This window comes from Leopardus geoffroyi, chromosome B4 (assembly GCF_018350155.1).
Source record: "Leopardus geoffroyi isolate Oge1 chromosome B4, O.geoffroyi_Oge1_pat1.0, whole genome shotgun sequence".
NCBI classification, from domain to species: Eukaryota; Metazoa; Chordata; class Mammalia; order Carnivora; family Felidae; genus Leopardus; species Leopardus geoffroyi.
Window position 1 is genome coordinate 123,660,705 of NC_059341.1, and position 14,521 is coordinate 123,675,225.

General features: G+C 40.9%; 1 protein-coding gene across 1 annotated transcript in view; it reads right to left on the reverse strand.

Annotated features, from left to right (window-relative positions):
• Positions 1 to 11,210: 11,210 nt before the first annotated feature.
• Positions 11,211 to 14,521, reverse strand: part of PAH (phenylalanine hydroxylase) — a 104,568-nt gene continuing 101,257 nt past the window's right edge. The window contains exon 15 of the mRNA XM_045463158.1: positions 11,211 to 13,869. Within this exon, the coding sequence (XP_045319114.1) occupies positions 13,826 to 13,869 (44 nt within the window). The 3' untranslated portion in view covers positions 11,211 to 13,825. The remainder of the gene's footprint in view (positions 13,870 to 14,521) is intronic.

Below are 14,521 nucleotides of genomic sequence, written 5' to 3' on the forward strand. Positions count from 1 at the left end.
GGAAGATTGGATGTGGAGGTGACTGGATTCTCCATGAGCTCAACTGTCGAGCCTCCTTTTTTTTCTCCATGAATCCAAGTACACTCTTGTCTCAGTAGAACATAGATTCTTCTTCCATCCCCAAAATATGTAGCAGGGGACTCTCCCCGGCTCTCCTATACCTCCAAGACTGTAAATATAGTAATTTCCTCCTGACATCAAATGGCCTTAAATGGTTCCAAGATACCTCTGGTCCCAGGTATCTTGGTGGCCATCCCTCTGTCCTCCCTTCACTAGGATCTCTTAATAGATGTCCAGCAGACTGAATGACCATCTATGGTGCCCTTGGGTAGTTTTCGTGTGTCTGGTGTCTCTGTCAAACTTTGCTCATTCCTTAGCTGTGTGCAACATAAGAGGAAGCTTATAGAAATCTGCAGCGGTACCTTAATTTACAGCTCCATGCCATTTGAAAGCCTGCGAATTACATTTACATATTTTGTTTTTATTCTTACCTCAGCTTCGTGAAGAGGGCGGGACAGGTATTGTCATCCCTTAATTTAATGACGAGAAAACTGAGGCCCAGGGAGATAGACAAATATGCCCAGTGATATTAGCAGGTGGCAGAGTATATGTTTGAATATCTACCTACTCTAGAAGTAGGATAGACTTGAATTTAAATCCAGCCTGCTTTAGCAATTTACTAGTGTGACTATAGGAAAGTAACTTGACTTCTCTGAACTTCAGTGAACTCAGTAAAATGGAACCATGTAAGGCCATTTGATGTCAGGAGGAAATTACTATATTTACAGTCTTACCACTTAACAGTATATTGCCTTTCCTGCCATGGGGAGGCATTATAATCCCCATTTTAAAGATGAGAAAACTGAGGCATAGCATGACAGAATAGTATCACCACCAACAGTGTGTACTTTGGAGTCAAGCTGCCTGAGCTCGAGTCCTGGTTCTATCACCAGTTAGCTAGTGACTTTGGGCAAGTTACTTAATACATTTCTGGCACAAGGTAGAGGTCAATACAGGTCCACTAATATTAGGCAACCTTTCCAAGGCCACAAACAAACAGGAGCAATGCTAGGTTCAAAACTCATCAATTTGATTCCAGAAAACATGCTCTGAACCACATCATGATGTTATTTTTAGAACCAAAAAAGTCAGGAGATAAGAAGATAAGTATGAAAGAAAGAAAGAAAAGCTTCACTGACTGAAAGTTTGAGATAGAAAGTACAGGTAAGAGAAAGAAGACAAATTTGCACTGTATCAGAATATTTTGCTGTAAAGAAGCGGAATTTCCCCCTTCCAAAGATTCCAGTAAAGAATTATTGCTCAAAAATGCTTTGTTTCTTTAGAAAGGAATATTGTGATGAGATAGGCCACAAGGGGTACAGCTTTGTTTAGGTTAAAATCTCTGAAAGAATTCCAGCAGTTCACTCGGGATAAGGCCTCCAACGTGGGCATGGCAGAAATTTCCAAGGCAAATGCCACAGTGTGTGCCCCCAGCAGCCATGTGACCTGCAGACTGTGAATGCTCATTCTACCCTGAGAACTGGTTAACTGGACCATCAAGATATCAACCCTCTGCGAGTATCTAGGCAGAAGTCATGCTCCTTTCTCTGTCTCTATGGACTTCCATCTCAGGGTCATACTAATAAAACCCATTTTTCCCTCTGGGAAACTGTATCCAGGAAGTCCCACCTCTTCTTCCAAGGTGGGTAGGTCCCTCTCCACATTCTTGGTTTGGAGGAGAGAAATGGTTCCCTATCGTGTTAGATGTAACCCGTGGCCATGTTCTAGGTAACAATGAGTAGGCTCTGCACTGACCTATAACCTTAAAGCCTCCCAACAACTAGCTGTCTGTTTGCCTGTAGTTCCAAAGGCAGCACCAATTCTAACAATCATATCTAACATGTAGTGAACAATGATTGCGTTTGCTTTGCTGAAAACGATGGTGTATTCTGCAGAATGTCACCTCGCCTTACCTTGGTTAGAGGATAGCTGTCCTGCAAGGTGTCTATGATCTCTTTTCAGCTTCCAGAATCTACAAATTCAGTGCATACTATATAGCCCTTATGTTTCCTTTATAAAATGTTGTTGTTATTATCAATAGGGAAAAAGAGGGACGATTTTCCTTGAACTTATACATATGCTGTTGTATTAAGTGCTTACTATACAGTAGCATATACTAAATCCCTAGGAAAAGAAGCCCGTGAGGTAGGTATATGTATATGTATGTATGAATGTATTTTCATCCCCAATTTGTGAATAAGAAAACCAGAGTTTAATGAGATTAAATGCCATTTCTAATTGTTTTTTTCTTAATGTTTATTTATTATTGAGAGACACAGAGAGACAAAGCATGAGCATGGGAGGGGCAGAGAGAGGAGGAGACATAGAATCCGAAGCAGGCTCCAGGCTCTGAACTGTCAGCACAGAGCCCGATACGGGGCTCGAACCCACAAACCTCGAGATCATGACCTGAGCCAAAGTCGGAGGCTCAACCAACTGAGCCGCCCAGGCGCCCCAAATGCCGTTTCTAAAGGTTACACAGTTAATAGTGGCAGAGCCAGGATGAGAGCCCAGCTTGTCTAACCTGGTCTGCCCGCTCTACCGTGGGCAATTGCTGTGCCCACAGTACTCACGAACAGGAGAGTTCAATTTACCTTTGTCGGTGTATTGGAGTCAGAATTCTTGCAGTGCAACATGTATACTAGCCTAAATCCACATTCAGATTTCCAGCCATATTCCTTGAAAAGATAGAAGTTTGCCTCTCAGATTCCTGCGTGACAGTGACAGAGATGGTATTTCTTTTCAGTGCAGATGAAAAGCCTCTTTTGAAATTTTGGAGAGTATAAGTAGTAAGTCATAGAATGGAATTCGTATAAACAAGAGCATTTCACTTTCAGGGTAATAGTGGTCCAAATTGGGTCTGTTCTTGGTTACCAGATGGTGGCAGTGGTCAAGAGCTTGTCTTTTTTCTTGGAAACCAGGGAACTGTAAGAAAGCGCAGTGAAGACATCTGCGTTAAGATATCTGATTCTGAATGACAGCCTTGGAAGGAAATAATGCAGAAGCTTGTATGAGCAACAGATGCTGCCATGATCATCACAAAACACCATGTACCTCTGTCCTAGTTTGGGTTCTAGCCTAGGAGCTGAAGTTAGAAAAGTAGGAAAAAGAAACGGAGAAGGAAAGGCAATAATTAAAGGGAGTGTTATCAAGCAGTTATTACTGTGGGCAACTGAGCTTAATCCCGATGAGGACACTCTGGGAGCTAGTGTCTTGGTAGAAGACTGATGGGAGGCTATTTCCAGACACTTTTGGTCTACAAGGGCATGCAAAGTACCTTAGAATCCAGATAAAGCTTTCGAAAGAAACACGCAGGAGGGGCGCCTGGGTGGCGCAGTCGGTTAAGCGTCCGACTTCAGCCAGGTCACGATCTCGCGGTCTGTGAGTTCGAGCCCCGCGTCAGGCTCTGGGCTGATGGCTCAGAGCCTGGAGCCTGTTTCCGATTCTGTGTCTCCCTCTCTCTCTGCCCCTCCCCCGTTCATGCTCTGTCTCTCTCTGTCCCAAAAATAAATAAATGTTGAAAAAAAAAATTAAAAAAAAAAAAAAGAAACACGCAGGAGCTGGCAGTTGGAAGTTAGCTTTCTGCCCCAAAGTAGAAAAGGTAAAGGGATAGGTTGTGTTACTGACAGCATCTAAAGCAGTTTTGCTTTCAGAGGGCAAGAGACAAACAGAAGCTAGCATATACTGAGTGCTTGGAATTAATTTAATTATCACAGCCACCATATGAACTGGGCACTAGTATTGTTGGCACTTTGTAGTTAACAGAAAGTAAACAGGGGCACCTGGGGGGCTTAGTTGGTTAAAGGCCAAATTTTGGTCTCAGCTTAGGTCATGATTCACATTTCGTGGGTTCAAGCCCCTCACTGGGCTCTGCACTGACAGCGTGGAGTCTACTTGCAATTCTCTCTCACCCTTGCTCTCTGCCCCACCCCCCATTCATGTTTGCACGCCCTTGCACAGCTGTGCACGTGTGTGTGTCTTCTCTCCTTCAAAATAAATAAACAAACATTTAAAACAAGCAAACAAAAAGTAACATCATCGTTTATGTTCAAATACCTGGGAAATGATAAAGTCAGGCATTGAATCCAGGGGTCTGACTCTTGAAACTTATCATTGTCTTCCATGTAAGTATGCAGACTGTAGATTCAAGCTCCTGAGGCTATTCTCATTCTCCAAATGTATCGCTCTTGCCCACGGTAGTTTTTTCCAGAAAAGATCGAAGTTGCTTCTGAGAGGTCTCCATTACCCCTTGATTGCATTTTCTAGACAGAAATTAGTGATAATAACTGCTGACATTTCACACTCTTCTAAGTTTTTGTATGGGTTTATCTTAGTTAATGCTCTTACCAAACCTATGCAGTAGGTACTATTATATCCCCACATTAAGGATGAGGCAGCAGAAGCACAAGGTGGTAAAGAACTTGCATGAGGCCGTTTACTCAGTGGGAAAACCGAGGTTCAGTCCGATTTCAGTTCCCTTGCTTGATCACTATGTTGTGCTGTCTCCTTCATCAGAAAGTTTTAAAAGAACAAAGTTTTGAATAGATGGTGGTGCTTGGCAATTCCAGGAACTACCTTTAAAAGGAAACAAGGTTAACGAACATAACAAATTCAGGGAAATAGCAGAACCTCCCTAGTCAGTTTTGATTTACAAAGTCTGAATAGGAAAATTCTTCTGGGTAAACATCCACATCTCTGAACCCTTGTTTTAAGGTATCAATAACCAAGCTAATACTGGACTTAGAAATGTTATATTTATGTAAATTTCCAGCTGGGCCAAGGCACCCTTGGCCTTGGGAGCAGATCTGGATGATAGATGGTGGATCTTTGTTTCAAAGGACTAAAAGGGAGGGGCGCCTGCATGGCTCAGTCAGTTAAGTGTCTGACTTTGGCTCAGGTCATGATCTGTGCTGACAGCTCAGAGCCTGGAGCCTGCTTCAGATTCTGTGTCTCCCTCTCTCTCTCTCTGCCTCTCCCCGACTCATGCTCTGTCTCTCTCTTTCTCTCAAAAATAAAGAAAAATATTTTTTAAAAAAGGACTAAAAGAGAAAGATCAGTAATTGACACCTTCATGTACTTGGATTATTTCTGATTTTAGTAGCATTTGTCTGTAACAGAACATATTGAAACAAGGAAAAGAACAGTGGAAAAACAAAGTTCAAATTATTTTTAACCACATCATTTTTCTTCTCTTTACAACATAAGTAAGGTAAAGAGTGAGAGTAATCTCCAACCCCCCCTCCAGCCCTAGTCTTTTATCTTTCTTCTGTGATTATAGAAATACACCTACAGGCCATACATATACACGACTGACAGCTTTAAAAAAATGTGATCATGATTTTTCTCATTTAACAATACTTCCTAGACTTCATTGATCCTCCGTATTTATAGTTTACAGTTTTACCTCATTTTTTTAGCTCCTGCACAATATTTCATTATACAGATTATAATTTATCTAACCAATCTCTTACTGATGGACATTTGACTTGTTTGCTGATACAAAAAGTGCTGCAAAGACCATCTTGGTGTATCTTCCTACACTGCCCAGCTGGTGTCTTTTTAGATCATTCAGCATAAAAGATGTCAGATGGTGGGGAATTTCCCCCTTTGAACTAACCAAGTAGTCTAACTATTTGGTTTTCTGATTCCCAACTCCCTTCTATTAATACTTCCTGCTTCTGGTTCTAGTTTAACTCCTACCACCAGTAACAATGATTTAAATTAAGAATTCTTAAAGGCAATTAATTGTGTGTCTGCATTCCCATTCCAATATCCAGCCAAGAAGAAAACCTAGTAGGCACCTTCCCTCTTCCTTCCTCCATCTTCTGTCCTTCATCTCCCAGGCTTCCATCCTGACCATTGTCGACAGGACTAGCCCTAAGTCTTTTTGGATTCCAGCCTTGAAAGCTATGGCTCCGTTGTATTGAAATATGCTTTCCATGCCTCCCTCCATCCCCACTTTGCCCCCACAAAAGGTCCAGTTCCTTGAACAAAGGCTGTATCTGTGAAACAGTTCTCCAGTCTGGGAGAAACAGGAAGACCTTTTTTTTCCTTGCACTCTGCCTCTACATTTACAGTGGAAGCCAGCAGAGAAGACTGCTCACATTCTTTCCCCAGTTTTCAGCAGAAGGCAAGAATCCCCGGGCCTCAACCCCAGCCTGGTTTGGTCACCGACCTTCCTCTCAGCGGACCTCGAGATTGCCAGATCTGGAAAGAAGGGAGGTGGGGCGTGTGGAGACCACCCAGTGGTTGGTGAATCTGGGCCACTGGAAAGGGAGACTAGGAGTGAGAGCATTACACATCTGGCCAGCCCCTTCCCCCAAAGAGCCAGGTTAGGAAGAGCTGGAGGCTAGGGGTGGAGGGGGAAGAAGAGGGTGACAGAGCTTTTCGCCCTGGGAAATCTCAGCTCCACTGTGCAGAGAGGCTTCTGACACGTCTCCCCTTTCCCTCAACTTGGAAGCGAAAACGGACCTAAAGCAAAGCGGTACCTCGATGACTTGGGCTGGCTTGGAGGAGCCAGCCTCCCACGGGGAGAAAAAGCAAGTCACCTCCTCCCTGTCGTCTCCCGGGGCCCCGCAGCCGCCTTCTCCCCGAAGTCATCTTCCTGGGTGCTGCCTCTCGGGAGATGAGCCTAAGCTCCCAGAAAGCTGCGGACCTCCGTCTTCATGCGGCGCCCCTTTCTTGGTTCTCGGGCTTTGGCGCTTTGTGGGCCCCTAGCTCAAGAAGGAATTCCGGACTCCTAGAAGACACCCAGGGATGGCTGTGGAGGGAGCAGAGCCAGAGGAGGCCGATTCGGGCAGCCGCACTCCCTGTTGTCCCGGGTGGAACTGGAGAGGCAGAGACCTCGGGGCGGGAGCTGTCCGTGGTCCTGGCCTACGTCAACGCGTGGATATTTAAGGCAAAGAGCAGCCCGCCCATCATACAGTACAGAGGATGGAGTCCTGGACTGTGAGGCTGGAATTGGTTTTCATGAGCCCCCACGCATGCAAGGTCTGAGAGTCTGAGAGTCGCGTTTCAGCACCCTCCGGAGAGTAAGTCATTGTCTGGGCAAATCTGAAAGTTTCTTTTCACGTTTCCTTTCAGTGCCAGACCTTTTGGGTTTAAAGACTTTAACTCTTTTGATGCCTCCCATCCTCTCACTCTCCCCCTTCCCGGAATCTATTCCTCCTCCAGCTCCCTCCCCTGGCCCACCTCTGGACCTAGGTGGAAAAGCAAGAGGTGAAGACTGCGGAGCCACGTGCTCATTTCATCTTCACTTCGGATTCCCAAGACATCAAGCTGATACTGATCATTTCAGGGCAGACTGAGGCAGGGATTGGCTTAAAACCCACTAACCTGGCCTGTTTGTGGAGATGATGGAACTTTAATGTCGTCAAACAGAAACTGGGTCTTTGGAACGATGAGGTTTAAACCTCCTTAAATGGGTTGTGTCCTTGCAGTTTCATCTGAGCTGATTCTGAACTAGGACTGAAAAATGGAAGTTGCCCCCTTTTTAGTTCAGAGAGTTCCAGGTGAGGGAAGGAAAAAGAGGGTTGAAGGATGAGGTGGTGTATAGGTGGAGATATAGATCTGCTAAATCAACTCTGTGCAGTGGGGCCACAGAGGAGCTGCTGGGTCGCCCTCACAGTAAACGTTTCAATGTTCCTGTTCTCAGGCTGAGCAGGAAATAGACAGTCAAACAAGTACTTGTTGAATTAATAATAAAAAAAAAAGGAATAAATTGCTATTTTAATCATTTTAATTGCTTCTCTTTCCCCAAACTATACAGCTGATGGCAGATTTCTGGTGGCATTTATTCTACCCTCTTGTAATGAATGGGAATGGAATAATACTCTTAGAGGAGCAAAATTCCTTCTTATCACATCCCCTTATTTGAAGGGCTAATTTGTCCTACCCCATTTTACAACAATCTTTATTTACACTTTGCCTTATACATTGGCGTTTTATAGGGCTAGCTTTGGAGCAAAGTGCTCAGAGGGGGAAATGGCTTGACCACAGTTCCAACGATTTTAATTTTTAAAGTTGGTATTCACTTCCTGCCTCCGGAAAGACGAATACCTTCCCAAACCTCATTTCCTAAGGTGACCTTAAAATTAGGCAGCAAAGTGAAGCCATGTTTTCATATATTAGTTCCTCAGCAAAACAACATGTATGGAGAATGATCGGTTTTTAAATCAATCTTGTTTATGTTAACTATTTCATAAAATGAGCACACATGATATTTTCTGCTGAAAAATAGTGTCCTTAGCAGCAGAGCAAATGCTGGATTTCTGGATATTATGATTTAAAACTTTACTGATAATGGTAGAGCTCAGGAAGAAAGGAAATGCCTAATGGTGTGTTAATGTCAGAAATGAAGGTGTGAAGTGGAGTTTTATTGCCTTTAGCTTCAAACAGGACATTTCCATTTCAATCTCCAAAGTTGTCTTTTTCATGATACAATTTTAACTTCAAATTGATGCAAATTTCCTTTTTATTGCTCACAACATTAATTTATGTGTACATCTAGATTTGGGCTGTGTTGAAAGGTTTAAATTCTGCTTTGGTCAAACTCTTTTCTCAAGTGGAAGACAGACTCTTTATGTAGGACACTCCAACAACTGTCTTTTTTCTTTCTTTCTTTCTTTCTTTCTTTCTTTCTTTCTTTCTTTCTTTTTGAAAGAGGGGCCATCTGAGATCATGTTGCTGGGCCAAGACGACCAAAAAACAAGTAATAACCAATTCTTATGGGAGCTCATTTGTGCTTTGTAACAGAATAATAAACATTTAAAATTGCTAGATGCAGCTGAAAGTAATTGAGAGGCTTCTATACACACAATATGCTGCTTGATCTTTGTGACAATCTTGTGAGGTAGGCATGCATCTTCCCCATATTACAGAGGAGGAAACTGAGGCTCAGGGAGAGGTTCACCTTGATGGAAAAACTGGCATTTGAATCAAGATCTCCAGAGCAGTGTTATTGAGACATGTTACTCCTTCCATTTCAAACAGTATCATGTGGGAGTGCATCACTAAAAAAAAAAGAAAGAAAGAAAGAAAGAAGAAAGAAAGAAAGAAAGAAAGAAAGAAAAAAGAAAAGAAATGAAATCACCTGGCTTTCCTCTGTATAAAGTGCAAAAAACTGGTCATTACCACCAAGGGAATAAATATCACACTTATCTATTCTGTCTTTCCGTTACTCAGGCAAAATGTATTCAAAGTCTGCAGTGAGCAGAGAAAATCATCAGAATCGTGTTTTCTGGTCTGGGTACTAACTTCTTCATGGCCTTACGCCATTCTGACTTTTGTTCTATAAAAGGATAGGCTTTGGGGTTTTACCACTCCCCTCTGTGCCCACAACACCTTGCTGGTCATGGGAACTGTCGGCAATGCTGAGAAACTCTGCTCTGAAAGGCTCAAATGGTCTTATCCTCTCATTGCTCTCCAGCCTCAGCACACTCTCTTCCGAGGAGTCAAATCATAAAACCATGATTGTTTAGTCCCAGACTGCCTTCCACTGTAGGAAACTTTCTTTTTCCCAAGAGAGACTCCGCAGGGAGCCTCTTGTTTCTCCGGCTTTCCCAAGGACATCCAGGGAATTGAAAGTTTTGGAAAGATTCTGTTTTCTCCTTCCTTACTCCCAAGTCTGACTTTTTGTTAGGCCAAGGAAACAGAGCTCTTCGGACACCACAGCATCAGGGATGGTGGTGGAGAGGAGTATTAGGACCCTGGAGGAGCTTAAAAGCCTTCATGGTCCAACAGTTACCCTTTGCAAGTAATGCTGTTGTTCCAGGCTGATTCTCTACTTCTGGGGGGTGCCAATCGCGGAAGGCCTTCCAAAGAATGGCTTCAAACTGCATTATTCTCAAACAGGGTCAGTAGAGGTTTATGGGAAAGGCCAGCCTCTCTATCCTTGTTGCCAGAGCCCTCAACTCATTCCCAAATCATCTTATGTCCTCTTAGAGGTCAAAGGGATGGTTTGTGCATGTGTGTGCATGTGTGTATGTGTGTGTGTGTGTGTGTGTGTGTGACTGGATGAGTGACTTCTCAAAGAAACCCACACTTTTGAAGGGAGAGACATAAGGGAAAAACTCAACGACACAAAGATACATTCCTAACCTTCTTTTCTAAATCCAAACACCATTCTCCCTTGACCACTTCCAAGGAATAGTAGAAATCAGCCCTTTGCCACACAAATATCTCCACTTGCAAGGTTATTGCAAAAAAGGACAGGATGCAACTGACATTTCTTTGAGAACCTTTAGGAATAAAGACATCTCAGGGAAGACCAAGGCTCTTTCTTTTTAAGTAGATATTCCTTAATTCACTTCTGGGAAGAATAAATCATAAACATCAAAGTATGCACCAATTTTTATAATTTCAATAAGGGATACTGATACACTCACTTTCTTTTGGCATCACCTTTTTCCAAAGAATGGTCTGAAAAAAAAATAAAGGCTGCAGTTCAAGCTATAATCATTTATTTTTTTTATCCATTTGGGCAAACTGGAAAATAAGCGGGTGCTACGCTTTCTGCAGCAACATCATCTACTAAGAGGCGTAAGAAGTCCATCCATATCTCAGGGAGGTACATCTTCTTGTCTTTTTTTCCATTAATGTTCTATTATTTAGAGATTGCTGTCATGAAACAAACAAAATGCAAGAAACATACAAAAGAAGTACTGTTGAAGAGCAACCCTGAACAACTATGAATTATATTGTAAGAAGAGTTGTATATATACGCTGGAGGGCTAGATTCAGTCTTCTCTGCTATTGCTTATCTCTCTGAGCTTATTCTTTAAGCTTACTATATATGAGAAGGCAAACTGTATCTTGGAACTAGCAGAACTTAAGATTATAAATGAGAAAATTCACAGCACACAAACTGTTAGAGCCGTTACTAGCACATATCAAATCTGTTACTGTTTATAGTTTTTGAAACTGCACAAGAAAGCTATTAGAGGGCAGGGATGTTGTGTGGGGGCAGGGAGGTGGGTACACACTCTACTGAAGAGAAGAAGCTTTGATCACTTTTTTTCTCTTCCCTTTGCGGAGTCCATATTTATAGCCTTTCCTATTTTGCCTCCTCTGTAATTTTTTGCAGTTGTTAGGTAAGCCATTCGTTGATCTCTGACCATTTCAGCCCCACCGTGGATAACTGAGACATTTCATTGATGCCATTTTGCTTCCTTTATTAATTAACATTTATTAAGCACTTTCATATGTCAGTTATTATCAAAGCAGTATAAATACAAACTACCTAGCCATAATCTAGTCTAAAGGGCTAATACATATATTTTTAAAGTAAGGTCATAATTTAGATTAAGATGCAACATTTTCAACAGAATTTAAAAAGGAAAATTGCAGATTTAGTTGTTTCCCAAGTTTTTCTTGAAAAATAGCTTATGTGTGAGAGAAAATCTTCACTACACTCCCTGTGATTCAATTCACTCAAAATTTTTTTAAAGATTATTAAGCACCTACTATGTATTATATGCTAAGGCTTTTAGAGGTGAAGATAGGCAAGGTTCACATTTTTATGAAGTTGACATTTTAGTGGTAGATTATTTGATACAGTTAAACTATATAACTTAGGAACCTATAATTGAAATTTAGATTCATCCTTTTAGAAACTTATTGAACACTAATAATAAAAATTTGTAATGTTCTTACATTTATCTCTCTTTTTTGGATACAACAGGATAGCTATCAGTAAAGCATTACTATTGTTTTTTAAAAAAAACAGCCCATTTATTAATTATTAGGCAGATAATAATACTAACCCATGAAAACATGTTGAATCCATTGCTGTAGGTTGGGCTTTTACATCCAGATAAAAAGAGCTAAGTGCTGAGTAACACATTACTAAACACTTAAAGATCATCTTTCAGCATGTAATTTCTTCCTGCAAAATTGCAACCTAAACCTAAGATTTAACTTCAAATGCACAAAACTATTTTCAGTAAGACTAAAAATCACTATAAAATAAAATACCCAGTCTAAAGTACTATAAAACATTTTAGTTCCTGAATCAAGAGATTCTCGGATTTACATTTAGTGTAAAGAAACATTTACAAAAAAAAAGTCCCTTTGCAGAGTATTTGGGGCCTAAAGAAACAGAAAAAAAGAACACTGTCACTTTTAGAAACAGCGTTTGTCAGTGGGTTCTACAGAGCCATGAGGAACTAAATACAGACATGAAAACCCAACTCCAAAGCAATGAGATCTCAGACACAATCAGACCAAATCGCTCTTCCCACCTGGTAGCATACTTGGGCTGGTATTATTACACACTATTGGTGGATCAGGGACATCTGTTTAAAGACACATGGTAGCATTTGAATTGTATTTCCAGGCTGGAAGAAACCTTGATTCCTCCAGTTAAACTCCTTCATTGTTCAAGTAAAACCAAGATCCAAAGTGAATTATACAAAGTGACATAATTGATAACTGGCAGAACTGGCCACCGGAAGTCAGGTTTTCTCAAATTTAACGTACCTGATAGATTTGGCTGGGCATTAAAAAAATCAGCTGGGGTACTTAAAAATGCAGGTCTCAGTGGCCCCCTTACCCAGAGATTCTAGTTGGATAGAGCTGGGATGTGCCCAGGATTTATCATTGATGATGATACAGCTGGCCTGAGAATCACATGTGAAGAAATATTATGCAAGTTCTTTAACACTGAACTATTTCCAAAATAAGGTGTTAAAGTGGTTGAGAATTTCAAAGCATAGCTTTAAAGACACTGTTATTTTCCCCACCATTTCCTGGATCTTCATGTGTTTGTGCAAAATGCACAAGCAATAAGAAGTCAAAATCTGTTGACTATCCAGACATAACATCGATTATCACAATGCACTCCTGTAATGGGTTGGAAATCTTTGACTGATCATTTTTTCATGTCACAAGATTATCCAGTTAATGTATTTCTAGGGGAATGGAGAGGAATATTTCAATCCAAGAATGAAGTTGAAACTGCAAAATTTTATAACCACTAGACTTTTTTTAAACATAACTAAAATTCTCATTTTTGTTGAGGATTTGCTAGTTAATAATGTATTCCCTTATTCTTTGAATGAATATTTACTGAATATCTACCAGCCCGGCCTTCAGTCAACATCTGTTGCATCACACATGTCTGCAAAATATCTCCAAAACAGACTTGACAATTAACTGGAAGATGAGATTCAAAGTTGTGGGAGTCCGGTGAGAACTTCCACTACTTTCCACAGTAGTATGTACGATTACAATAAAATATAAGAAATGCTTCGATATTATGCTATGAACTTCAACCTTTATAAGTATTTTAATGGGCTCTTGAATTAAAGGAAATCTACATGGGTAAAACACAGCAATATTAGAATCATAGTTCACTGAAATAAAAAATTACTTGCATAGGTTAAGATTTAGATTAAATCAACAAATTCAATTCTAATGACAGGCTTGTGTTTTACATCGAGTGACATATAGAAGCTTGAATAAATCAGGTCCCAAATTTTAATTAACTGATGAAATGTGACATACTATTGATTTTAACTGAATTGAGGGTATGGGATTACCATCTTTAAATCAAAGAGGACCCCCAAAAGATTAGGCTTTTGGGTGTGTCTTAATACACTGTCATTTCAACTTATTTTGATTTATTTGTTTGTGCTCCATCTTGTTCCAAAAAAGGATTTAAGGCTCTCAATTCAAATTAGGTTTGCTTTTCAGACTTTTTCAGATGAAATGAAAGTAGTTGGATTTCCATCAACAGATTCTCAGTTGACAGGTTTTGTCCATGGCTTCACTTTATTTTCTGAAGGGCACTACAAAGGATTCCAACTTCACCTACAAATTAAAAAAAAAGCCACTCATATCTTAAGAAAATACCCTTTAAATGTCTACAATGTACAACATGTTAGAGGATGCGTGGGATGTATGGATATTCTGGGCACCAACCCAACCTTCAAGGAGCTTACAGAATAGTTATGGTGATAGTATTTGGGCAGTTATAGCATAGGGACTTACAAGTTTTGAGGTAGTTAGCTTCACCTTTCCATAGAAAGAGTTAGTTTTCTTTCTTTTTCTTTTATAGGGATATCTATACATGCTTGCAAGGATCTAAGCCATGAAACCTAAAAATGTGGTTCACACAAACCTCCTGTGTCAACATCACCTAGGGCCTTATTGCAAATACAAACTTCTCAGCCTTACCACAAATTTAGCAAATTTAGTTTGGGGTTATGACTCAGGACTGTTCGTTTTTAACCAGCTCTCCAATGATTCTGATGTACTCATTCTGATTCATGAGAATGCCTGGTTTGAGCAGATAACTCAGCCTAGATTGCTGGACCACTGGACTATGACGGAGTCCACTCCCATTCATGCCATGTTCTCACATGCCAAGAGGCCACAGGAGCATAGACACTTCAGAGAAGTGGAAGGAATCTTGGAGATGGACAAGCCTTGCTCTCCTAGATCCTGAGGAAACAAGTATAGA